The sequence below is a fragment of the Salarias fasciatus genome, chromosome 23 (assembly GCF_902148845.1).
Source record: "Salarias fasciatus chromosome 23, fSalaFa1.1, whole genome shotgun sequence".
Lineage (NCBI taxonomy): Eukaryota > Metazoa > Chordata > Actinopteri > Blenniiformes > Blenniidae > Salarias > Salarias fasciatus.
In genome coordinates this window covers 18,395,479-18,423,016 of record NC_043766.1, presented here as the reverse complement: position 1 = coordinate 18,423,016, position 27,538 = coordinate 18,395,479, and the positions used below count along the sequence as shown (strand labels likewise).

General features: G+C 41.3%; 1 protein-coding gene across 8 annotated transcripts in view; it reads left to right on the top strand.

Moving 5' to 3' along the window:
* Positions 1–3,009: 3,009 nt before the first annotated feature.
* The window catches only part of elavl4 (ELAV like neuron-specific RNA binding protein 4), an 89,324-nt gene continuing 64,795 nt past the window's right edge, over positions 3,010–27,538 (top strand). For 3 of the 8 annotated variants that reach the window (XM_030083455.1, XM_030083453.1, XM_030083452.1), the window contains exons 1-2: positions 3,011–3,610; positions 4,284–4,424. In XM_030083455.1, coding sequence (XP_029939315.1) covers positions 3,563–3,610; positions 4,284–4,424 — 189 coding nt within the window. In that variant the 5' untranslated portion in view covers positions 3,011–3,562. Of the gene's footprint in view, positions 3,611–4,283; positions 4,425–19,692; positions 19,730–20,703; positions 21,014–27,538 lie in introns of those variants that run through there. The other 5 variants (XM_030083454.1, XM_030083459.1, XM_030083456.1 and 2 more) reach the window with 5 other exon arrangements.

The window sequence follows — 27,538 nt, the reverse complement described above, 5'->3', positions numbered from 1 at the left end:
GTCCTGGCTACAAATGCCCCATAATCTTTTCACTTCTTGTAAACAAACATATAAATGAAAATTATGTTTCTAATATGTAGGTTCATTACAGCACTAATCACCATGAAATACAGTTTCTCCTGCAAATGCCCAAACCCTGCTCCATTCAGTGAAGTTAAAGTCACTTCTCAGACCTCTCTGAATTTCCCCACTTTCCATATTGGTAATTCAAAGTGTTGTAGCATTCAAATGTAACTTTGAACTTACATGTTTACCACTTCCAAGTTACACATATGGTACTGTATGGGAAATAAGACAAATAACAATTTAATAATGTGAGTTCAAAATACATCCAATATTATGTAAGCAGAAGAAAGAACTTGTATGTAAAGTTTTTCAAGGCTTTTCTCCTCTTGAAGCCTCATCATGTGTACCTCCTTAAAGGAAAAAAAACCTCGATCTCTTGCATTACATTCTCCGTGTGTACCATACCTTTTGCTGTCGTACCTCCAGTAGCCATTAGAGATTTCCATTACTTAGAAACCCTATAACATGAAAGAGAAGTACCCTTCACATCAGAGTCTCTCAAACTTTAATTATCTCTCAGGAGAACGTATTTTCACATGCGGATAAAAACATATTTGGCCCTTAAAGATTTTTGAACATATGAACGTGCCTCAGATGTAGACATTCCTGTCATGGCTAAATAGAAAATCTACAATAACCTTTGTAAAGTGTGGCTATTTTTACGTGCGGGCTCCTTGTGAGTGGCGGACACACCACATCATCATCACTATCTCATGCAGAATGTATCAGGGACCCCTTTGGGAAACGGCAGCTTTGGCACAGCAAAGGTGTTTTCAAGCTTTGCGTTTCATTCTTTCAGAAAGATACTCTTTCTTCTGAACTCTAAAATGATCAAACAAGTCAGTTCTTGTAGCTCAGTACCACAACTGGGAGGAAAAAATAGTGACACTAAGAATTTCTTGTTTATGTTTTAAGCCTGAAACACAATGTTAGTATGTGTGGGTGGGAGTGTGTGTATGTGGCTGTCTTCAAGAGAGCCAAATCTCTATGCTTTTTTTTTTTTGTTGTTGTTGTTTTTTTCTTTTTCTTGCAGGAAGTACAGGGAAACCCTTTTTACTCAGGCCAGCTGAGGGCTTCCACACATCAAGTCCATCATCAATGAAGGAACAGGAACAAGTCATGCAAAAATCAAAACATGGGGCATTAGCGGCACAGTGTAGGCATCGGGCAGTTGTGTGAGGGATGATGGGTGGGTGGGGTGGGATGGGGGGTGGTGATTGGGGGTGGGTGGGGGGGTGCAGAGACAAGTCAGCAGTACACAGAGAATCACTATGGTGACAGCAATCAGGGGGCTCAGGGGAGTGAGGCTGGGTCAGAGAGAAAGGCTTGAGAGGCAGCTGACTGAGGAATCAGCCCTCACTCTGGATGATTCAACTGACAGCTCCCCCCAGGGCTGCGCCGGACCAGCCATCCCCAGAGACTACGCGCTTTACAGAACAGGGATGTGGCTAGCAGTCATCTAACCACTGGGAGAAAGTAAATAAATGGAATTGGAGCCCAGACAGTACAACAGTGCCATAAAACATGCTGTGATGTTGTTAATGATATCTTCACATATCTTGCTCGGTGAAATTTTGAGGGGAAAAAAAGAAAATGTGCGAATTCAAAACATGTAAGCAGTATCGCACACATCTTAAATAAATGTGAGTCTTTTTCCATATTTTTCTCCTCTCTGCTGACACAAACACTGGTTACAGTATCCATTTGCAATCATTCTCCCTTGTACCTCATCGCATCTTCCATACACTCATCCATTCCTCTCCTTTCATTTGTCACTTCCTCCGTCTCTACATCCCTCTTTTCCTCCCTCCATCACTACTTCCCTCCACTGGGCTGGACAGCGTCCACCTAAACAGATGGTCCAGTGTCAATAGGCTGCTATTAACTGGCCGCTCTCCCCGCTCTGATTCGAGACAGCAAAAAGCGCATTTAAAGCACTAGAAATAAATCCTGTGCCACAGTGATGGAGCCATGAGTAAGACACCAGCGACATGTGATTAGTGAGGAGAATGAAGATACCAATCACTTAAGCAGCATCCCCCCTCATAAAATATTTCATTATTTTCCCAAAGACAGGCATTCGATGCAAGAGATTTGCTTCATTATCATTTTGTTTCAGATGCAGATGCAGTCAGTCAATACGTTGAAATCTCTCATGTGTTACCAAATTCAAAAAAGATGGTGATTCATACTCGCTGCGTATTTCCCTAATTTTTGTTGTGCCTGTTTGTTGGGATTTCCTGCCATGCTTGTGACTAGCTGCTTCGTCATCTTTGTGCCACACCCTGCTGAGGAAAAGAACAACCACCTGACCTTGATGCTCGCATCAGCCCATCCTGCGCATCTTCCCTGTGTTTGATATTGCTGAGATGTACCCTCATATCCCACTGTGCCGAGGTCTCTCCAGAGGCTGCACATTTTATTACATTACTATATTTCACAAACACCTCAAAGTAAGTGCTAAATGTTTTCTTTCCAAATTCCCTTTGATAATATTTCTCCAAGAGGCCACATGTTACTTGTAGTAAGAAAGGAAGAAGAAGGAGAAAACCTTGTTTAAACCCAGTAATTTCCATCCTCACAACTCCTAAACTATTAATCAACCCTAGTTGCATTTTGCATCTCATCAGAAAGATGGAACAACTGTTTGGATGGACGTCCCCTCGCCATCTGTATCTGTGTACTGAGAGCGTGTATTCAACAAGAAGACAAGAGAGGGAAATCTAAAAGGAGTGGCACGAAGAGAGAAAGGATGTGGCGACGATGGTGTCACTGCCACTAGAACAGTTTTCCCACCTTGTGGTAGCAGAGTGAACTGTGGCTGCCTTAATGCGTAAGCTATTGGGGGAGAGAGAGCGATGCAAAGAGAGAGATGGAGTGAGAGAGACAGAGGGAGGGAGAGCAAAAGAGAGAGCCAGGGGGAGCAATACAGAGAGAGAGAGAGGGAGAGAGAGAGAGGAGAGAGAAACAGAGAGAGAGGGAGGGAGTTTAAAGTAAGTGCTATGTTTTGGGACAGGCTAATCTGCTAGCGAGCAGTGTGAGGATCGGAGCATATTGTGTGAGCCAGTGTGCATGGTACAGATAAGGAAGACAGCCACCCTGCCAGCCCGACCCACCGACTGCCTGACTGCCTGTTTTAATGTGCTGACTCTGGGGAGATTTTAAAAGACAGCGTATTGACTCCTCAGACCTGTGCGGAGACCCTGGGCACAAACGCCACCACTACAACCACAGCCAGCAGAAGTGCATCAGCAGACAGAAGGAAGAGAGTGAGAGAGAAAATAGAGGACTAAAAATTCACAACTCCACAGTCAGAAAATTAAAGAGGATTTTTTTTATCCCCATCTTTTTTCAACAGATTTTTTTCTTTCTTTTTTGCCGCACCCAGGACTGACAACCAACCACAGAAAATATCAAGAAACGGGGAACACCAAAAAGAAACTGAAGAGAACCTGAACATATAAGGACAGAGCAACAAAAAGCACCGAATCTGAACATGTTCGAAATAAGCCGAACACTCAACGCAGCTTTGTTGAGCAATGAGGTAAAGAGATTTTCTTTCTTCTCCACACCTCACCTGTGTATGTCTGCTGCCAACCATTCTGTCATGTGTGTCTCTCGTATGTCCCCGCGTTTCTCTATACTTCTGTATGCTCGTAGCCAGAAGACAGAGGGGATGATTGATAACAGTGGCTGTTCATTATATTTCCCCAGCACGATCGGTGGTACAGGAAAACGGCACCGCTACGCTTCTCACGCTCATCCTGTCTCGTAATAATACACAGAGAGCCAATGCCTAAATTGTTTTTTCTCCGTATTGTAACTAAACCAAGGTAGCTATCAGCACCATCACACATGAGCTTGCTTGTGAAATTGCACAACTGGTCCTACAATTGTATGTGTACCTTCATGTGCTCATACAGTATGTCTGTAAGTGCAAGTGTGTTTGCCCAAATGTGTGTATGCTCACACATGGATTCGCGCAGGAGCAAAGTGTTCTGTAATTCCCCTCTACCTCCCCCTTTCTTCTTGTTTATCCCCGACTCCCTCCTCTGTCCTCTACCATTCTCACCGTCCTTCCTGCCTGCTGTTATCCGCTCTCCTTCCCTTCTCTTACACCCTTTCCTTCCCTCTCTCTTTTTCCCCTCCTCTCTGTCTCTTTCTCCTCCCTTCTCCTCCCCGTGTCCTGTGTATGAGTGTGTATGTTCTGTGAGCAGCATCTCAAGATGATGGTGAGGTACGGGCAGCTCTCGGGACTAGCAGCCAGTGGCGTGGGCTCCGTCCCCGAGACGCACTCGCCGCTATTTCCCAGGGATCTCCTGTCACCGCCAGCCCAGATGGGCTACAGGTCACCCTTGGTAAGAGGATAGAAAGAAAAATATTATGTCCATCTCTTTAGTGAACACAGGAAAAGCTAATACCGGGAAATAGCAGTCAGGAGGAAAAGAAGATCGGAGTAGGAAGTGTGAAGAAAAAACTGTGAGTGCGTGAGAAGAAAAGAGCGAAAGGGCAGAAAGAGAGCACATGGGTTGTGGGATCCTGCATGTATCCCCAGTGGATAGCATTAGTAAATATTTACATTGTTATGTTTGTTCAATTACAAACGCCTACTCTGTCTTTAACCTCTGCCAGTCAGACTGCTATCAAGGGAATTTGAGGTGTTTTTGTGTGTGTTCATGTGTGTGTTTGAACTGTCAGTTTTTTTAATTATCATTTTTTTAACTTTCATGATTTTTGTCAATTCTATCACATTCTGCGGTGTTTCAGATTTGTTTTTGAACTTTTGAAATAACTTTTTTTTAAACGAATAGTTACTAGAAAGTCTTTGCAGTTACACAATTTCTAAACTTTTTAAGTCACCAAAGTTTTTTTTTTTTCTTAAGAGATGTGCATTTATTTTAAACTTTCTCAAAACTATTGAAGTCAATCTCACAAGTCACCATAGCAGAAGCAGCAGAACCCTGTAGATCGACAGGCCATTTTGCACTGAAATCAACATTACTATGCAATTTACGTAGAAAAGATTACTTCAAGGAGAAGGAAATGAGAGAAAAAGGGGCATGAGAAAACCCTGAGCATTTAGGAAAAAGCCTTGTAAGAAAATCTCTGACTCGCCGCATTAAAGCGACATGAAGCTGTGGGTGTCTAATCTGCTGTGGGCTCTTCATTGGTTCGGCTCCCCTTCAAACTGGCTCAGATCCACACCCCAGAGCCTCCCGGAAGCCTTCATAACCCACTGTCATGCTGCTGACTTTACCCAGGGGTTTCCATCAAGTGTATGCAAATGCACAGCGAGGATAAGCAGTGAAAAAACGTCCATGTGGAGCTGGGCTTCAAAAATGTTTTTGCCTTTTTTTCTTTGAATTCTTGTGCAAGTTCAAAGACATCTGTCTGTTTTGTTGTTATATTCTACAAAGCTCAGTGTTTCCCACTGCCCTTTTACACCCATAACAGTGTTATCAGCTGTTTGCATAAAGTTACTGGACCATAAGTATTTGTTTGAACTTGTGGAACAAATTAGCTGATTCTATTATATAATTTTGATTGACTCCTTGAAATATTTTGGTCAGCACTTGATCAGTATTTAAACATTTGACAGTTACTGACAAACTAAATTAATGGGTGCAACATGAAAAGCAAATATTAGCCTGAACACTATTTATACAATTCTAAAAAAAGAAATAAGAAAGAAAGAAAAAGAAAATAAGAACAAATTCAATTATGCCACTACGGATCTTCACCACAGTATTTTAATTGTCGGTGTGTTATTGTGATGAGGCATCCTGCTCTGTGTGGTGTGTGAGCACATTAGGAAGGGTTTCTGCTTGTGTATTTGCTTGAAAGGATAGTTTCAGCTTAGCAGCGCAAAAGTGTGTGTGTGTGTGTGTGTGTGTGTGTGTGTGTGTGTGTGTGTGTGTGTGTGTGTGTGTGTGTGTGTGTGTGTGTAAGAGAGCGCGCATGCACGCACGCATGTCTGCGCTTGATTACCCTGGTTAAAAAAGACCATCGTTATAATGATTAATGGTGCCTTCATTAGGCACAGCAAGATCATTTGCATACATTAGATAAATGTGCTGGAAGATTCTGGTGGCTTTGGTGTGTAAAGCCTCAAAACCTGCATTGTATTTATTATTGTTAAGTACATTTTTACACATTTTTTAAAATTCTTTTTCTGAAAAGACTACAATTATTTTTGCATTATTGAGAATACTGCTGAATTTTTAAAGAGAGGTCAATTCATAATTGAATAAAACATTATCATTATATATTTCTATATATATCTATATATATCTAGTAATTATATTATAATAAATATTAAAAGAATGTATTTACGTTTTATTTGAATAAATGTGCATTTGAATTAATTAATAGAAAATGTAAACAATAACAACAAAAAGACCATAGAAAAATTTTTTGGCACCTGTCTTGTGTTTAGTTTTTTTAGGAGTGTGTGTGTGTGTGTGTGTGTGTGTGTGTGTGTGTGTGTGTGTGTGTGTGTGTGTGTGTGTGTGTGTGTGTGTGTTGTTGTTTTTGTTGTTTTGCTAAAAGTGTATCTGGGTGTGCATGCATTCTCAGTGATGCATGTAGTGGTTCACACTGCACAGCGATACATTAAAAAAATGAGCAAAGAAGGAATTAATTTCCGAATCTGACAGAAGCCAAACACACGGAGAAGCTGTTTCTGAAATTTGCACAGACTGTGTGGAGAAAAAGCATCAGCAGATTCAGCTGACAGCATTAGGGTGACCAGAATGACCATCCCAGGCAGATTGGGTAAAATTGTGCTAACATGAACAAACCTGAATAACAAATTGTTCAGTTTTTCAGTCAGTGAGATCTAATTTTCTGAAACCCACATCTAAAAACCTGTAGTGCACTGTGCTTCAGAGCTGAATGCTGTTAATTTGTAGAAAGCTCCGCTGATTACCCACTGCAGGCAGCTGCTGTTCTCTATGTGACACTAGGCTTTATTTGACAACTCTAATCTTTTCTGTTTCAACATTAAAAAAAAAAGGTTGCATTTTAAACGCGCCTGAAGTCATTCATCATCTCCACAACAACAAAAAACAAAGAGAGCAGAAAAGAAAGGGGTGGTAGACACACACACAGGAGCTGGCAAATGTGTGCAGCCATAGTATATTACGAGCTAGGATATAGTTAGAGGTCATCTCTATTTCATAACAATGATTAGCTCCTTCCATCTGCTGCTCACTGCATTTCCCCTTTCCTTGATTGCAGTGTTCTCTATATCCAGGAAATTAGTTCATCTATGCTCCACAACCCTGCTGTCATTGAGGCACAAACAGGTGCAGCAGACTGAACGATGAGACAGAGGGAGAAAGATGCTCACAGAAAAGAAACAGAGATAGAGATAAGTGAAAAATATAGCATCAAAAATAATGATCATACCACAAATACAATAGAAGTTGATTAACAAAAGGATTGATAAAAACAAATCTGGTCATTGTGTGTGATTTCACTAATAAGTGATTTAACCGAAGCCTGAAATACCATTGTTACAATTCAAAGCGTTAAAAAAAAATTAATTACAAAAAAAAGAGAAGAAAGCCTTCTTTTAATATTATTTTAATTTTTCCTTTTCTAAGTCAGTTCAGTTCGATGGTTTGATGCAGTGCTTTCAGCAAAAAAGCATTATAGCGATCAAAATGTGGAAAAACCATCATGCTACAAAACAATGTCACCCCAATAGCGCAATGGCATATCTGAACCTCCCGCGACATCAAATGAACACAGACTGTCTTGCTTGTGTGTGAAAGCATGTGTATATACGTACCTCACATCATGTTTCCACTTGATATGAGCACATGTGGTGTGTCAATTACAAGAAACACAGAGAGACGTACTGCGAGGGTGGCTTTAAGGGTTTAGATGTGTTGGACTCTCTGTGTGTGTGTGTGTGTGTGTGTGTGTGTATGTGTGTGTGTGTGTGTGTGTGTGTGTGTGTGTGTGTGTGTGTGTGTGTGTGTGTGCGCGCGTGCTGGCCACTAGTGCTGCAGGGAGGGCTTGGTGATCAGCAGCTGAGCCTGTGTCCCGCTGGGAGCCATCACTGCAGAATGGAGCAGGTGTCTGTAGGCTCACAAACACACACACACACACACACACACACACACACACACACACACACACACACACACACACACTCTCTCTCTCTCTCTCTCTCTCTCTCTCTCTCTCTCACGAACACATGCGCTGTTGATATACTTTCCTTCCTTTCGTCATTTTCCGTGTTTCTGCTTTTTTTTCTGCATCTCTCTCTGTAAACCTCAGAACTTATCCACAGGAGGCCTTTTAATTGTCTGTTTAATCACACGTAGCCATTATAGCCAGTATTAACTGGATATTATTTACATATTATATTCATCAACTTCCCAGTTAATGCACAGTAAATTAAAATGTGACCGCAGTCTCTAGATCTCATACAGCCTGCTCCAGTAAGACTGGTGCTCACACCATGTCAAATATCACCCGTGCTTTTAACTTGTATAGAAACTAAATGTTGGGTTCAGGTTGTCTAATAGCGCTTAATGTTGATAAAACACAGAGCAATTACTACAAAGTCAAGGAAAGAGCTCAACCTTGCAATCCAACTGTAAACAAAGGGGTCACACCCACTAGCGAGAACTACAGCAGAAGATGTGAACCCGTTATTATTCCCACGCTGAGTGACGGATCTTTTAATACAAGGATTAACATAACTAAATCACATCATCGTTGTAATTATCGCAGATTGGTGGATTTTATATCTGTAGTGGGCTGGGGATTTTTGCTGGGAGATTTACCTCAGGTCTGCAGTTACATTTGTGCGGGTCAATAGGTGGAAAAAAAAAACTAATCTGACTTTCGGCTGTTCATTTTTCTTCTTTAATTCCCAAAACAATCTCAGCACTGCTCTTTTGCTTGTTACTATAAAAACATTTCATTTCAGAGACAAATTTGTTTTCTCTCCCTGACTATGTTTCACATCCAGTTTCAGTTATTCGATTTGGCTTTAGAGGATAAATACCAAAAGAGAATAATTAATCGGACAAAGCTGAGGGGAAAGTGCTTTTAGCGTTCTGAGATATTCGGTCAGTTCTTCAGTAATGTAAAATAAAAATTAGATTTTTTTTTTTTTCATTTTGTAAACATTTTTTTTAAACAAGTCAATTAAATGTCAATTTCAGCTATCATAATGTCTCCTCACAAGGACAAGTTGTGTGTGTGTGTGTGTGTGTGTGTGTGTGTGTGTGTGTGAGCGCGCGCACGCACTCAGGTATACTGTTTCAATTACAAAGAATGACAGTGCCGTCAAAATGAAAATGCACTGAGGATATGTCAGCCGTACAAACCGTAACAGAGGCAGCATTAGTCGGGTGTCAGCGTCTTGCTGACCTGCCGCCATCCGCGATAAGCTCAGTCCGATAGCCGCAGCTCAGCCCTCAACAATAGACATGAACTGATAATGCAAAGAAATTCTCCGGACAAAAAAAAAAAAGAATGTTAAATCATGTCCTTTTTTTTTTTTCCAAAATGGAAGGTGAGAACTCCTGACCGGATAATACGCGGCAGTCATTTTAAGAGCAGTGATGTACGGAGATGGCGTCGGTTTGCTGATCGCTCAGTGCCTGTTGATGCTGAGCTGACAAACGCTGCCGATACTTGAGTGATTGTCTGCGACTGGGATCCTGGCATCTTGATAAACAACACCTTTTTTTAACCTCCTCTCAGAATTGATAGTTCCAAAGCCAATGTGTTTTTATTGATTTCCTTAATTGTCGGGGATGAGGCAAAAGGATCTGCTGTCACCATGAATAAATGTACAGCTGACTTGTGCATTAGCACAGAGGAAGAGTGACCACTGAAGTTTCAGGATTGTATCTCTATGTTGTTTTTGTTTTGTTTGGTTTTTTTTTTGGTTTTTTTTTGGGGGGGGGGGGGTTGATTTGCTTGTGATAAGAAAACAAAAGTGAGAATATATATAGATTATATATATATGTGTGTGTGTGTGTGTGTGTGTGTGTGTGTGTGTGTGTGTGTGTGTGTGTGTATTGTAGTAGTAGTTTTTTTGTTCAGTTTTTTTTTTCATGCTCATCTGTAGTGTTCAGCCTTATTCCTCTCATTTGTTTTGCTGTTCTTAGCTCTATCACATGGGTGGAGGTACAGGAGGAATCCGTGGGTGCATGAGAAGGGCTCTGTTCTCGGGCTAGATCGTGGTGACAGTGCTTTATAAATAAAGATTGATCGATTTGCTTGCATGATCGATTCACTGATTGATTTTACTGGGAAATAATTCAGATACGGAGGCGGTTTACGCTCATCATTCAGGGGCAGTGGTGGACTAGAGGTTAGAGAAGTGGACTGAGGGTTGGGAGTTTGCAGGTTTGAATCCCACAGTTGATGGTCTCCACTGTGGGTCCCTGAACCAGACCCTTAACTCCCATCAGCTCCTTGGAGCACCATAAGGTGGTCGCACTTCCACATCATGGAAATAGGATTGGTCAGCGTAGGGGAAAAAACAATTCCCCAAGGGGATTAACTATGATTAGCTTAGTTTAGTTTTTACCTTTTAATCTTTCACTTAACAGCACTCGTAATTCACATTAATTTTTCTTTCAAATAACTATTGCTGACCTGTTTTAATAGATTTGTAATGAATTGTTTTTACTGAATGGAAACTACATTAAAAATTACAGACGCTTTCTTGTTTTTTTTTTCTTAATATAAAACTTCAAACTTAATTGTCAAAATGTTTCAGTGACAGAAAATGACTGAAATGTGTCTCCACACGTAGGCCTTTAAAATGAAGCCCTGTCGGTCAAGGGAGTGGGGGGTTTCTTGTGAAGTGCACACTTGTTTTTCTTCAAGCATGAGGGCATTTAAGCATGAAGTGACATTTGGAAAGCTAGATTTGTGCGGCGTGGGCATGTTTTGGTTCATAGTGCCGATGGCCAGTCTTATGAAGGACTCTGGATGTGTCCAATTTCTGAAAGGTTATTCCTGATTAAAACCCACAGTGCAGTCATTTATGCAGACCTGATAGTGTGAGACTTTTTTTTAAGGTTTCAGACATCACAGCATTTACACAGTTTTATACCAGAAAAAGAAGAAAGTGAAACTGATTTTTGAAAAGCGATAATATAAATAAGTAAGTATCTAACTGTGTCGGGCTATAAGTGTGGTGTGCGTGCATACGTGCGTGTGTGTGGGCGGGAGTTGTGATGAAAGCCTTCACCAGATGGACCACAGCAGTTGCCCTGTGAGCATGGATGTACCCCGACTGGGATCAAACACAAAACGTGCTGCTGTCCTCAGAGCCCCCAAACCCTGAGCTAAACCCCAAGATCCACTGACCCATGCCACCGCAGCACTCACACCAACTCATTTTAGGCGAAAACACACAACATCAACAGGGGGAAAAAATTGTTTTGTTGCTTCAATTTTTTATTTTTGACTCCTTACACAACTCATGTAGGCCTTTTATTTATCACCATTTGTCACTGACAGTTTCCAGCACGACTAAACTTTAAAATCGTTGTGAAAGCTGCTGGCCTGCTGAAGTTGAATGTCACCCCAAGCTGCGGGCCACTCTGTTGTCCAAATGGACACTAATCCACCAGAGTCCTGTTGAGAATACTCTCTCAGTGCCAGAACACATGCCAGACTCAACAGTGAATGCATAGCTAAGCCGTTCTGGGCACCTACACAAACCTTCTTTCATCTGTGTTATGCTACATCCTCAAAGACCTTGAGGACCATTGTCACCATTATCATTGTGTTTGATCACTGTGTTTGATATGAACGATCATTTTCCATTCTTAATATGTATTTCAAGTGTGTTTTGTATGTTTTGAACAGCGTTCTTACTGCGAGGCCCTTTATGCAAAAGAAAATCATTCAGAACACAGAACAAGTGCTCATCTACAGTATTGGGAGTAAAACCTACACGAAAAGAGTGTGTTTCTGCAGAGTTTACATAGAGACTGAACAAGCACTCACAGCGCAATTGTACAGATAGAGACACAGCGTTCAGCCTGAGCTCTCAAACAGCCCCTTTGTCACATTTCTGCAGTTGCAAAGCTTCAGTCATACCAAACAGCTTTGAGTTAAAGTTGAAGAAAGTGGCTGTGACAAATGCAGCCTTTTTCTGGGATAAGCATGAAGAATTCATTTCTGATCTCAGGAGTTTCTATCAAGGAGAATGACACTGACAGGGGATAAGCTGACTCTGTATTATGCCCACTGACTCAGAGGGAAGAAGACCTTACAGAGAAGCATCGACTTTATTAGTTGTATTTTTCAACACAAAAAATAATTTTATGTGGAGTATACCAAACAAATGCATTTGATTCGAGAGATGTATATTAGGGTACCATGAATACAACTTTTTGTCAAAGGTGGCAGTCTAATGTAAGGTTTAGTTATTGGTAAGATTAGTCACACTGTCAACATGTTTCTTTTTTTTTTTTACAATCAACACTACCATGACAAAATTCAAAGCACTGAACAGCAGCTTAGTAATTGACCCCGTCTGTAATTATTGTTGTGTTTTCATTCCTTCTAGTCAGTTTGTCAGTGAAACACCTGCAACTCTCTGAGCTGGAAATTTCTATTTCTGTATTTAAAATACTGAGCAAGTTGTTCAATATTGGAAGTAAGGGCATGTTCTTAGGATAAGCATGTCTTTATGAGTCCAAAAGACTCACAGCATCTCAATATGCTCTCACAGTATGTTTCAGTGAGAATCAATCAGCAGCTTTATTCAAGTTGGGCTTGCAGGCAGCTGCGACACAGCCAACACTGAGTAAAGGTCAGGGTAGTTCCAGGACATGTTGCCAGTCTATCGCAGGGCAAACAGAGATAGATGATCATGCACACGTATGTACACCCACAGGTAAAGTACTGTCGTCAGTTCACATAAGAAGAATGATCTTGGTTAGTCCAAGAAAGCAGGAAGAGCAGAAGAAAGCTGGCAAGGCACTGGGAAAACATGCAAACTTCACATAGAACAGCCAGCAGAATTCATTTAAGGATCTGATTTAATGTATTTTGCTTCATCTTGTTATTTTCGCAACCATATTTTTGTCCTTTTGTTTTTCTGATCTGAATTTCCTCCTTTTGACTGACTGTGAGGAAATGTTAAAATCATGAGAATCATTTACCATTTACTTTTCTCTTTCTGTGATTTAATTAAATTACTTTTTTTCAACTGTGTTTGTCCTGCAAGATGACACACAACTGTCCTTACCGTCATGACGAAACTGCAAAAGCACAGAACTCTGCTTGTGAGAATGAATTAGACTGTCAGTGTGTGTGGAAGTACTAAAGCCTAGTGTATGACAATGACAATGACACACACACAAATGCTCCCTCTCTCTCCCAAAGAAAAGATAGGAAAAAGAAAGAAAATACACATCGTATGAACCCCTTGTTCCTCACGCTGAAAGTCATTTGAATCCCACCTGTCCATTGTAGTCCACATGTGATTGCATTAATAGCTATATGGAGTGTCATATTCGGCGAGACTGAGTTCAGCGAGACGAGCGAGTTGAAGGCTGCGATTCTCATTTGTTGATTGTTACTGGCAGCGGGTGGACACCTGCCAGCAAAGAGGCAGTCATCAGCCTGAGTAGCACAGCAAGATGCTACTACTGCCAGAACTTCAATAGAGCTACTACATCTATCCTTCAAGGGCAAATCAAAAAGAACCTAAGCAAACCGCAGCATACTGTGAAGCCTGCGCAGCACTATTAACGTTATTATGCCCTTTTTTCCTGCATCAACTGCTGTGATTTATGTGGTATTTTTAATTGAAATTAACAAGGCTGAAGGATTTCTCTCTGACTGTGTTAGTGTGCTGTTTTGTCTTCAATAACAGTTTTTCTGACATAATCTGTAGTAGTCTTGATAATTCAGTTTAAAATTGTGTCCTTGGATGCATTGTGTTTTTTTTTTTTCCCCCCGCCTGCTAAACAAAAGTTTTCCTTCAGGGTATTTTCTTCTAGCACTTTGAGGTAACACCTCAGCTGGCAGCTTCACTTCTCCTCCTTTAAATAGAAGGTTCATTATGCGGAGTGAAACATAAGACAGGTGTTGAGACACTGCTTCTGACAGTTAACAAGACTCAAACCGAGAGCATCCACAATTATCACTGTCTACACATGGTGCATATTCAAACCAAACTTGGTATGGCATGTACACTATTCTTCACCTGATTTATCACAATAGTGAACTGAACATGGTGTGTTGGCTGCTACAAGGTTTTGTTGTGTGCGCCTGCTGTACTGTGCCCTATTGAATAGTTTAAACCCTACAGTGTACCATAGACAGATTTTTTTTTTTTTTTTTTTTGGGTGTGGCGGCTTCTTGAGAGTGTGCAACTGAGCCAGAGTGAATAAGAGGACTAACACAGGCTGCAGTTAATCCATTAGCGTCTGTGACTGGGAGGGGTTTAGGGAGGAGAAGCTGGGCAGAATGGAGGGCAGAAGGAGTTCATGACAATTAGCCAGCTCTCTGCTTTCAGAATTAGCAGGTTGGGAACAACAGACTTCCGAGGTCCAGAATTCATAATAGTCACTGTGTGTAAAATAAGTTGTCGTGTCGGCTGTGCCGTGCATGGTATGTGCATATTCACATATTTGTGTATGTTTGCAATCAATTGTGCTTTGGCTGTGTGTTTGTGGATATGAGCCAGACCCAATAAGTGAGATGGAATTTCACACTGCTGACAGCACTGCTGGCCCTGCTGGGCTACAGCCATGAAAGCTTTTTAACTTTCAAAATGTTACAAGAGGAAAGAAATATCATTTACCTCCCTCAAAAAGTATTTAGTATCAGTCATCATCTGAAAAGCCAAATAATGCATCCAATCAACGCAATGCACTTTTTGTGCAAAGCCCAACAAAATTGTAATGTCATTAAAAAAAGAGAAGCCCATTTTATCATTAACATTAATTACTTTTCTGGCATTTATGCACATATTCAAGGCTATTTCAAAATTTATGAGTATAAAGGCATACACTTTATGTACAAGGAATCCACATAATAATAAGCTGCACTGCAATATCTGAAGCATCCAGACTATAACGTCTCTCAACATGGATGCCCTTGACAGATTATCTCCACCACTCCCTCCATCTGTCCATACGCAGTGCTATAATGCACAGTGTGTATCCTTAACTAGTACATGGCAGCAACACAGTTCAGCTTTATGTATGAGTCTGCATATTGTAACTAACTGCACAATTTCCATAAGACAACACACACCGAAAAGAACAGATTGTGTTTATAGCTAATTTACTGAGAAGCAGTGGGCTAGTCACTTTCATTGCTCCCAGAAATCATGGTCCTGTAGAGCAATCTAGTCCAATGACACGCCGTGCACAACTGTGAGAAACTATCTAAATCGTACTCTCATTTAAAGAGAGAATATTTGCATCACATAGCAAAGAAAGAGAAAACAATTACACACTCTCTCCATTATGAAATGAGAAAATCACCCACGTTATTTCACTGCCTTTACACACCAGCAGTGGTTTGTTGTTTTTGTTTTTTTCTTGTTGTTGTTTTCTGTCAAACAGCAGTTGTCAGAAAACAAAAAAGAGATGGACTTTGGCAGTGGATCTGATTAGATATTCTTTACTGCAGGGAATTAAAAAGCAACAATGAAACAAGGCTTGGTCCAGAATATCATTGACCGTGGGGTGCAAAATGTCTTTTCCTGAGTCGGACCCAAAACCTTTATTAAGCTCAAAAGGTCAGAGCAGAAAGAAATAAGGTGGAAAGAAGACCGAGGGTTTGTTGTCTGCACTATTCAGCTGCAAATTTTACTTCTCCCTGCTCTGTGGCAGGAAAGATAAAGAACCACATAACAAAGGAAGAGAGACGGACTTCTATTTAAATCCATTTTCATTGTGTTTTATTCTATAATACTTCTTTGCTGTTTTGTTACATACGGTATGATCAGTACAAATTTCCAGACTGCAAGTGCCAGCATATTTTATTCTATCTAAAACAATAGAGTGCTTGTTCACCCCATCTTATCCTCTCTCTCTCTCTTTCTCTCTCTCTCAATATGTGTGTGTGTGTGTGTGTGTGTGTGTGTGGTTTACTACTGTGGATTCTCATTAGTATGTCGGGCACATGGTTCCGCCAGGCTAGCCAGCTAGCTGCAGCTAACCAGACAGGTGGAGAGGTCAGTGAGGAAGCAGTGGTACTGGGGTGCTTTACTTCAATGCTCTCCTTTTTGTCTGCTAGAACTGACCTCGACATTCCTACTTTTCTGCCTTCTTTCTGTTTTCAGTCCTTGCTAAAGCTTTTTTCCTAGTGTTTTCATTTGGGAGCTAATTTGCGTACCTACTGGAGTGTATGGTTGAAATTCACAAGCCACCACTAGATAAATATGTATATAGTGTAGGTTTGAATGCAGTGTACTAGTATGGAATATGCAGTGCAGTGTGTCCACTGTTGATAATGTGAGATGACGCATTATATGCTGTTATGTACAATGTAGTGTCTGCAGTGAGTCCATCCATTAACTAACGACACACATTGAAATATGATGCCTTAGCAAGTCGAAGGACTGCTGCAGTTAAAATTGTATATTACATTAAATGACAGAATACACTACCAGAGAAAAGCAAAAAAAAAAAAAATAAAAAAAAAAAACCTGAATGATTGCCTGTTAAACTACTTGTAGATTGCATGCTTCGGCTGTATGTATTAAATGTGTGCATCTGTCTGCAATGTCTGCAATGTTCCACTTGTTGTATAAATACAGGCTTATCTTTGATTATGAAAATGATAATCATGTATGAGGCGAGGCTCTATTTTTTCATTGCCATCCGTAAGTGTAACTTACACCAGAATTTCAATGTATTGGCTCCCACACTTTTTTACAATAAGAATTATTTAAACCTTAGATCAGTATATAACTTGAGCGGAAAAATGTCTCTTCACCTAATGGATGTCCATTAGTTGCATTTACTCTGTCTCAGGCTTCACACAGCTGAAGGCTAGCTCGATGAGAAAAAAGGCACGAGAATAGGAGTTGACATGCTGACAGCCTCTTACTGCTGTGCTGCAAAATGCACAAGAAAAAAGATCTGATAATGTGTTGGAAAAACAGGTGATGTTTTTATCTTGTGGTAACATGAAAATGTATCCAGTCAAATATGTTTTTAAAGAAAATGGCAACGCGGTTGTATCATTGGGTGTTTGGAAGTGTCTGAGTGTGGGACTTTGAATAAGCTTGCATGGAAATATGAAGGTATGAGCATAGACTGAATCAACATGTGTTTCAGAGAGTAATTATATTTGTGAAATGCATCTGAATATTTGGCTTCTGTTGGTCAGGTAACTGCAAAGAAAGTGCTTCATCTTCTTGTATGAAAGAGAGGAGGACCACATGTGATAGATGAACAGGCTAGCTATTGGCTTAATTTAGATTTAACAACTACTGAATTTTCAATAAAATGTAGTAAAGATTAGAATACTTGTCAAAGTGAATCGCAATTCACAGACTAATCCAATAGTGACCCTTAATTAAAAAGACTTCATCTTCTAAACAGTAAATTTAACTGTTTATGCCTACCATTGGAGTGTACGGAGCCCCGGACATGACATGGTAAAAAAAAAATTAAATTGTGGCCACGAATTACTAATTCGTTCCCACGAATTAATAAATCGTGCGCACGAATTACTAATTCGTTCCCACGAATTACTAATTCGTTCCCTCGAAATAATTAAATCGTGCGCACGAATTACTAATTCGTTCCCTCGAAATAATTAAATCGTGCGCACGAATTACGAATTCGTTCCCACGAATTAGTTATATCATTCATATACTGAACAGTTCAGTAAAGTTAGCAGCATATTGACAGATACGGACTTTCAGTCTCAATAACTCTTTAACAAAATGTCAGTAGCATACAAAGGGCGCTGCATCCCATCGTTGTGAGGTGGACGATATGCTACAAGTTCATTTTTATTAAAAATATCTGTCTATCAAGCAGCAGAAACAATATTGATTTCAATCAGCACCCGGTAGTGCTGCGGGCTTCAGGGACCGTCTACAACTTACAAGACGCTGCAACAGTGAAGACAAACACCATATCCAATAAATTTGATAGGAGACAAATGAAGGTTGTAGCGATTATGGTGACACTGTAGTAAATCCCAGTGGTGGTATTACGTTTGTTTTGTTGTTGTTGTTTTAGTTGTTGGGTTTTTTTTGTTTGTTTGGTTTTTTTTGAGCTATTTGTCTTCACTGTTGCAGCGTCTTGTAAGTTGTAGACGGTCCCTGAAGCCCGCAGCACTACCGGGTGCTGATTGAAATCAATATTGTTTCTGCTGCTTGATAGACAGATATTTTTAATAAAAATGAACTTGTAGCATATCGTCCACCTCACAACGATGGGATGCAGCGCCCTTTGTATGCTACTGACATTTTGTTAAAGAGTTATTGAGACTGAAAGTCCGTATCTGTCAATATGCTGCCAACTTTACTGAACTGTTCAGTATATGAATGATATAACTAATTCGTGGGAACGAATTAGTAACTCGTGCGCACGATTTAATTATTTCGAGGGAACGAATTAGTAATTCGTGCGCACGATTTATTAATTCGTGGGAACGAATTAGTAATTCGTGGCCACAATTTAATTTTTTTTTTTTACCATGTCATGTCCGGGGCTCCGTAGGAGTGCAATGTCACAATAAGGAATAAGCTTTCAAAAAAACAATTGGTGGAGGTGAGGGTTCAGAGTGAGTTGATGGTGTTTTTGTTGTGGCAGAAATAAAATAGAAAGGTGTTGCTGCATTTTTTTCCAGCAGAGTAAGAATGGTCTACACATGGCTCCACAACACAAATCATGCACTCATATCCTGCAGCAATAATGCAGAAAGCCTAATTTTCAGCATAATGGCAAAGGAGGGACATGTTTGCACGTGCCTGGGAAAAAAAAAAAAAAAACTAAAAGCCTCCTCCATGCACGAGTTGCAGAGCACGCTGATCTCATGCATAATTATTAACAGTCGGCTGACACATAATTATGTGCATACACAAACACAAAATCACCTGAACTGCTTCTTAGCATCCAGCACCACCTCCCTGCGCGATGTTTCCCCCCCTGCCTCCCACGCTGTGGACCACACGAGGCTTGTCTCATCCACTCTCTTCCGCAAGCGCGCCGCCCCGTCCGCGCCTCCGCAGCCAATGAGTGATCACGTTAAGGTGACTGGACACTCCATAAATGGCTTTTTGGGAAAGGTAGAGAGGACGTAGGCTCAGAATCTCTCTCATTGAGTGGATACCTGCTCATGCTGCGTTGTTTATTTCAGTTTATGATTTTTTTTTCCTTTTTTTAGTGACGGCACGTGAATTTAAAATATAAATATATAAATATATGCATATCTCTCCCTCAAACTCGGGACGGGGCTGCAGGTCTCCAGCGACCACCGTTTCGCTCTGTTTAGGTTCTGGTTCCTGCAGACTCCTCTAACGCCGACTCGCCGGCTCATTCATCCTCTCGCTGTCCCCGCTGCCGCCGCCGCCGCTGCCGCTTCTGCTCGATCCAATTGTCCCCACAGACTTCACCGGTTTTTATAGTTTGTGCACGAAGACCACCGTCACTCATATCGACTGTCTGACACGAGGATGGTCATGGTGAGTAGATGCCGGCGCGCGCACAGCTTCCATCGGTTCGGACTGTCCGCAAGCAGCTGACATTTATCTTTTTTTTAACAATTCAGCTCCCTGCAGCAGACGGACAGGTAGCGCCGTTTAAACAGCTGGATATGTTTTCCTCACAGCGGCATGCATATTGACAAGCCCCCCCCCCCCCCCCCCCCCCCCCCCCCTCTTTTTTTCCGCGTTTCTTATTGGATTTTGCAAATTATCCTGTGTGGCGTTTTGGCTGCACTTGTGCGGACAGGTGTGCGCCAGGTACTAACGACTTCACGGGCGCGCTTTCTGCTGATAGTGTTCTTTAAAGCAGTCCTAATCGCCTGTTGTTGTGTGTGAGATTGTATTTTATCTCCAAAAATTTGAGAGAATTGAGCTGAATGTATAATTATTCACTGTTTTAGATCAAAATGAGTGTTTGTGCTTTAGTGTGTGTGGTTGCGTGAAAAAGCAGGAGTGGCGTGAAGTAATTGTTGCTGTATGCACAGTTTTGTAAAATGCACCGGATATTTTAACACGCGCCCAGTAATAGCTAATTTATATACACAGTGTTGCGCAGGCATCCAGAGCGCCCGAGGCTGCAATCACTCTCTCAGAGCTGCGCTGCGCTCCGCCGCCGCTCCGCCGGCTCGCTCAAGCACAGACTTCAGCAGCGATTGATTGCTTTCCTGGGATTTAGAGAGCCTTTTCTCTGCCAAACCAGGCTGAGGCTGGCGTGTGCCGACGAGGGCTCGGAGCCAGCCGGAGAGCGAAGGTGTTAACACTGAGGGAGGGGAGGTGAGGCAGAGGGCTGATGGGCGAGCCAAGAAGCCAATCACAGAATCTGAAAGGGAGTCGGGGAGTGGGGGGGATATGTGTGGGCGGGCTCTGACCTTCCAGCTGAGCAGGCGACTGGGCGGGTGGTTGTAGGAAGGAGGAGGAGGGTGGCTGTAGGAGGGAGAGAGTCTTGCTGCAGCCCAGCACTCTCATCCAGGCTCACCATTCTCCTCTCAGCATCTGTGGAAGAAGGCGATGCTTGCTCCGCGCACATCCACTGCTCCGCTCTCTGCCAGCCACCAAGACTGAGGATAGAGACAGAGTGGCAGAGTCACAGGGAGGGAAGAGACAATAAGGATCCACTGGCAGGGGAGGCTGAATACAGGAAGAGTGTTAAAAAGAGTAGGAGATTTTCTTTTCGGAGGCGTTGCTGTAGCTGGTGTGTGAGGAGTGAGAGAACGTGAGACAACGGCCAGCATCTCCCAAATGGAGTGGAATGGGTTTAAGATGGTAAGGAGGGCTGCCATCAGCCTGCCACCACGCTCCACTATACAGCTAACAATTGATTTTTTTTAGAGCTGTCTAGGGTGAATTGAGCATGATTTGGTTGTAAATATACTGTCAGCCACATGTATCCCGACTTCTCACGCACAAGCAATGCCGCAGCAAAGATAAACTATTTCTTGTGCAATATGTTAAGTTTTTCCTTACCATGATGGGGAAAATATATAGCGGGGAGACTGGGCTATCTGGGCTGGGAGGCAGGATGAGAAATGGAGAAGGACAGATGGAGGGACAGAGCCAAAGATCATGCTAATGGGAAATGTGTGGAGGCAGGGTTGGAAGCAAGGTAAGGCTGGGAAAGGAGAAGGAGGAGGAATGGGTTGTTCTGGGGAATTTCCCCCCTTTCTATTGTTGTAAAAGAAAGGATTTCAGATTTCCCCTCCTTTTTCTGCCTTTGCACCACTCTGAAATATTTACCTGTCTATAGCACTGCAGTATAAGTGGAATGCTTTGCATTGTTTTACTGAGCATGTGATGTTGTGCACTATAGAAACCAGACTTCTGGTATTCATGCATGCAAAGTACTCTGTGAAAGTTATTTTAGTAGATGTGTGATCTGTCACGCTGCTTGTGTACACAGTCCGAGGGTGTGTTCTCCATGTGCTATGCCAGAGCTGTAGAAAGATGGAGTAGGTGTCACAGAGTTGTGTGCATGCCTGGATTCTAATAGATTATAATGACATGCGATGTCTCATTCTCAAGTTTTGTGCTGCTTACTGATCTGTGTAAATGTGTTTGTTTGTGCATGAGAGGAATAATTGTGAGATATGCAAGTGTTCTGATTTGCTCACCTTCTCGAATTTATCCATTGACCAATCACATCCATGCCACCGACTGAGACCCTGGCTCGCACAACTCAAAGCCATTTCATCTTGCTGTTGTTTTCACTTGTCGAACACTGTAAGACGGAGTTGTATTTCATTGCGAATATGATGCCGCTTCAGTCATAGAATCAATGCTCTCGTTTTGCATCTACAATGCATCCATCTTTTTTCCATATAGACTCAGTTTTGATTTAGTAGAAGACCAGCCGGTGCGTTTGCTGCCAGAGAGTAAATGTTTGATTGTTTGCTGGGTAGTCTTCGTTAGATGTAATCAAAATGCTAATTAAAATAAATACGGCTCCCTTGTTCAGTGATGTAGCTTGTGACGCTCTTTTGGGTGTAGTTTAGGGAAAGCTGATGATGCAAGAAGTTGAAGAGTGTATATCTTCTGCATCGTCAAAGACTGTGTTCGTGAGAAGAAAGAGCGAGAGACGGAGTAAAGACAGAGTAGAATGCTCATCAGTATTGGAGGTATTAGCTGGGCATGTGCAAACCTCCTGATGGGAACCGAGGGGGGGACCGTTCTACAGAGAGGCCATCGTTTTGCGGATGCACGCACATACGCAGGCATGCACATACACATGCGCGCGCGCGCATACACACACACGCGCCGCGGTTCTATCACCCTCAGGCAGAACACCATGAGCTCCAAGGTTACACATCAATGCTAATAGGGTGGGTGTGTGAGGAATTTATTAGCTAGAGTGCACCGACCATGTACCCTGTGGTTTAAGCATAACTGAAGATCAGAGAAACATAAGATGCGGAGAGATGCATGGGGCTGCAGGTACAGCATGAATGTGGGTCTGAGGGACACTGGAGGTGATAATAACAAAAGTAAGAATTGTCAATGGACACTGATTTCTGTAACTACATGATGTGCTATGTGTATATCGGGGGGCTGAGGGACGTGTCCAGAGTGACGGGGTTATCTTGAGCCTGAAACACCAAGCAAGTGCGCAGAGTGAGAAATGAGGAGAGAAAGAGAGGTGAGGAGCAGGCAGATGAGCAGCTGCATCATAATTTTCTTTGTCATGACTTACAAGGTTAACCAGGCTTTTATTTGTTTGGTATGATGCTTTTGATAATCAGATTATTCTCAGTGCTTCAGTAGTCGAGTGAGTTACTAATAACCAAAGGTACAAATGTATTTCTGACCCACAGTATTAACGTGAATAGCAATGTCTGGAGAGTTAAACAAATGTAGTGTAATTACACTATCACCCTGATCTTTTTTTTTTCCCTCTCAACTTTTTCCAAACCCTTCACTCCTATAAAATAAATAGTCTAAAACATGATAATCCCTCTGCCATTTGAGGCTTCATATAATAAAACTAACGAGCTAACAAATTAAGTTCGACCACCCGGACTAATGCTCTGCTCAGATATTCAGCCCAGAACAGCAGCAGCCTGCTTATGCTTCCTTAAAGCTTTTCTCCTGGGCCTGGCATGTTGATTTGCTTCTGGAAAAGAGTTAGATGGTGTGTTCTCAAATTTGGAAATTTGTGATTGTGTACAGTAGCCAGATATGCACTTCTTTTCTTCAGTGGAAATGGATTGAGTGTGAGCACTTTGAAGCATGCAGTGGATATCGTGCTCTGACTCTCATTAGAAACAGTTTGGACAAGGAGAAAGTTAAGAGGAGCGAAGGATCGTGCCTTTAGTGCATTTACATTATGTGTTGAGAGTGCATAATCAGAACTGGGTTGCTTTCAATTATATAATAATTAGCTGAAATGTTATGTGTGTGTTGTGTTGTCTCTATACAGCTTGTCGGTGTTACTGTGCCTGTTGTGTGGTGGTGCAGACACTATGTATAAGACTGATTACAGCTTATGGCCACAATCCTATGTTCACGGTAAAACTTAAGGCACAGGTTTTAAAGTAATCTAGAGTTAGAACAGTGTGTGTGTGACAGTTTATAAATATTAATTCCAGATATAGTTCATACAAGGTTGTTTCAAAACTTTTTTCCCCTTTTCCTGGTAACAAACCTCATAAAGTGGTGGCATTATTCGTAGAAAAGAACTTCAAAAATGTTTAGGGGGCTTTTTTTTTTTCAGATCCGAGTAATAAAAATCAAGCTGATAAAGAACAACATACAAAAAAGTGTAAGAATTACAAAGGTGCAACAGAAAACAACATAGATCAATAACTTACTCCATGTCTGTGCATCTGCATATATCTCTTAACAATGATGAATATACATATATATATATATATATATATATATATATATATATATATATATATATATATATATATATATACATATATACATATATACATATATTAGATTTTACATTTTTTGGTCACATGCCAGTGTTTTAAATTGCTGCCCAAAGTAAAGATTTGACTTTTCATGGATATATTTGTTTCAGCACTAAAACTTTATCTTACTCATTTTATGTGAGCACATTTTGCAATTCATCAGCATTTCGGCCGTACAGTATCAGTTTAAACATTGCAAAATATTTTGTTGTCTTTTAAATGTCTTTTCCACTTTCCTTTAAACAAAAGCTGGATGGAAGCAGTTAATGAGCCAAAAGCCTGTTTGAATAAGAAGCTGCTGTAACAATCTCTGTCCCAATTAGCACGCTTTGGTTTTTAAATATTCCTTTTGTGTGAAGCCTAAACACACATGAAGACTCACAAAACGGTCACGATGAAAATTTAATAGGCTTCCACAGTGATTTCCTTCATTTATTTAAAATGATTTTTTCCCCCTCGCTCTTTAAAAAGCTCGAATTCTGAGAGGCATGGCGCGGCATTCTGCTGTGAGGGGAGCAGCATTCACAAATACTAGACCTAATTCCTTTGGCAGCAGCTCAAACTGCTACAGACAGACACATAATCAGCTGGGGAGTGTTAGCGCCTCAGCCCACTAGCAAACACAGGACCGAGCCCTTGTTGTGCATCGCTGCTTTTCAGAATAAATATCCCGATGGAAAATACAGTGGGAGGAAAGAGGTATTCATGTGTATATAGCTCTTTGTTCAGTCAAAAATACAGAAGGAGAGAGGAACACTGGCTTTCCGAGCTACTTTACTGCTCATTCTTCTCTATCTGCTTTCTCCCTCATCTTCTCTCGGTCTCTCACCCCTCCTTCCTCCCTCTCTTTTCTCTCATCCTCCACTGTACCCTGTGTGTTTTGGTATTCATACAGATGTTTGGATTTGACTGGCAGTTTCTCCTGAGACTGTGCACAAGCGGCTGGCTCGTCTCATCTGCATTTTGCATCCCAGGAAAAAAGAGAACAGAAAGTGGTAGAAAGCATCAGCAGGCAGACAGGCTGTGTGTGCTTGCGAATGAGTGAGAAAGCGTGCGTATGCACGTTGTGCCTGTTGTTTGGCTTTGGCAGCTAACCGGCCCCAGTGCTGTTGCTGTGTGATGTTTAAAGGACGTTTCAAGGTCATGCTTTCGACAGGCCTCACCGCCTCTGACATATTAAACATTTATACATTTCTGTAGCCAGATGAATTATAGATTGAACATGCAACTGAACATCCTACAAAATAGCACAATTGTGCTTGGTAATAGACACATTAGGGTCTACAAATACAGCATCCCACATGGCATCATATAGCTTGCTTTATCTCAGCCAGAGCAACAACAGAAAGCATGATCTTTGCCTTGTGTGGTAAATGAAGACCGCAGAAAAATCCTGCAGTGAAAAAAAAGATGATACGAAAGTGTTGTTCCCCAGTTTACGTCTTCCAAAATGATGAGGTTTAGAAAAAATACTGAAAAAAGCACCCTTGGATGAGTAAAACAAAAACAGAACACATTTTTATTTGAAAGTAGAAATTCAAGGGAACAGTATATTTCTCAGTCTGATTCCAACAACTTTGGAAGAAACAAACAACTTGGTTTCACAGGTAATTGAAAGGGAAAGGTCACATTAGCTACTGTACATATAAAGTAGATATTAAATGTCATTACTACTTTGGAATTGCTGTGCTACTGACATCATTTAAAGGGGAAAACATCAAATGCATAAACATTGATTTATTAAACTTAGTTTTAACTCATTTTCCTGTTTTATTAAATACCTAGAAGTACATCTTATGCAACCATGGAGTAGAATGCTTGGTCACATGTGAGCCTTGTAGTGGTGATGATTACAATTGTGTTCCTTTGTAAACTAACACTGCTGAAAAATCAGTGGAAATCAGTGAAAGATCAAGTTTTCTCTTCCAGCCTTTCTAAAATATTGTTCCTTTAAAAAAGAAAAAAAAAACCCTAAAAATTCACCTGTCCTGTGAACCAACAGTAAACAAAAATCATATTGGTAAGAGTTTCTCATTGGTAAGACTTCAACTCTAACTACAAACTTAAAAAAAGTCATAAATGATTTCTGTTACTCATTTATTGTTTGTCAAATACAATACCTCTACCATCGCCTTATAGTGATATTAAACTGCTTTTTTAATTAAACTATAGATGTATGGATTAATCTATGTTGCGACTTGAGTTTTTATGTTGCTTGTTCTGAGAAAATTATCCCGAGGGGATAATATCACTCCGCTGTTTTCTTCAGTTATGGCCACTGACATAGGCAGAGGCGCCGATGCATCTTTCCCCGGTGGGGGAGGATTGCTGGTTTGGCCCAAAGGGGTCAGAGGGACAGAGAAGCTCCTCGATTGTGAAGGAGGTGCCGTTGTCTCTCTATATTTATAACCAACCATTCTCTCTCTCTCTCTCTCTCTCTCTCTCTCTCTCTCTCTCTCTCTCTCTCTCTCTCTCTCTCTCTCTCTCTCTCTCTCTTTCCTCACATATTTTTTGGGGTTTTTTTTTCTTCAATGGTGGAAAAATTCAGCTGTCGCAAAACACAGTCACAAAAGTCTTGTAAGAATCCAGGTCACACATAGAGTCACTTGTAGTCCAGTGGTAGAGTTCTCACCTGCCACCCGGTAGGCCGGGATTTGATTTATTTATTTATTGTTGATCGACTTTCTCCAAGTGAGTGCTCGACCAACTGGGCACTCACAGGATCAACGCCCATGACCAAAGGTGCTCAGTCCAGCAGCAGCTTGGGGTTCAGTATCTTGCTCAAGAACACGTGAACATACGTATGGATGCAGGATCGAACCTGCAACCTTCCGATAACTCCCTCTACCAACTGCTCCAGTGACACCAGGTTGTGAGGATAAAGCTACTGTACATTGAGATAATGAAACTAGACATGCCATCCATTCATCAAAAGTCAAAGCAATCTCTTTGTGCTTACAGAAATGTAGGCAGTTACTGGCGACTAAAACCTGAACATTTGCTGTTGCCACTGAGATGTTTGGTTCGCATTTTGCATTTTTGTAAGTGTGACAACACAGAGAGATTCCCACTAGTCGTTACCAGTTCACAAAGGTTTGGATAGTTGTGATAAGGGGGTTGTTAGTCTCAAAGGGAAACTGGAATGTCACAGTCAATGCTTTTATTACTTCCAGCCAAATAGAACTCAGTCTGTCCTGCACAGTGATACCGGTTGGAAATGGAAGCAATGTGATGTTCAGTGCTTACCAGGGCTGATAAACGTCAACAGCGGGCATGATTGCCACATGACAGCAACATATTGGGGGTAAAGGGAGAAATGGAGGGAGGGAAAATAGGAACAGTAGAGGAATAGATTTGTGCTATCTTGTTGAAGCAC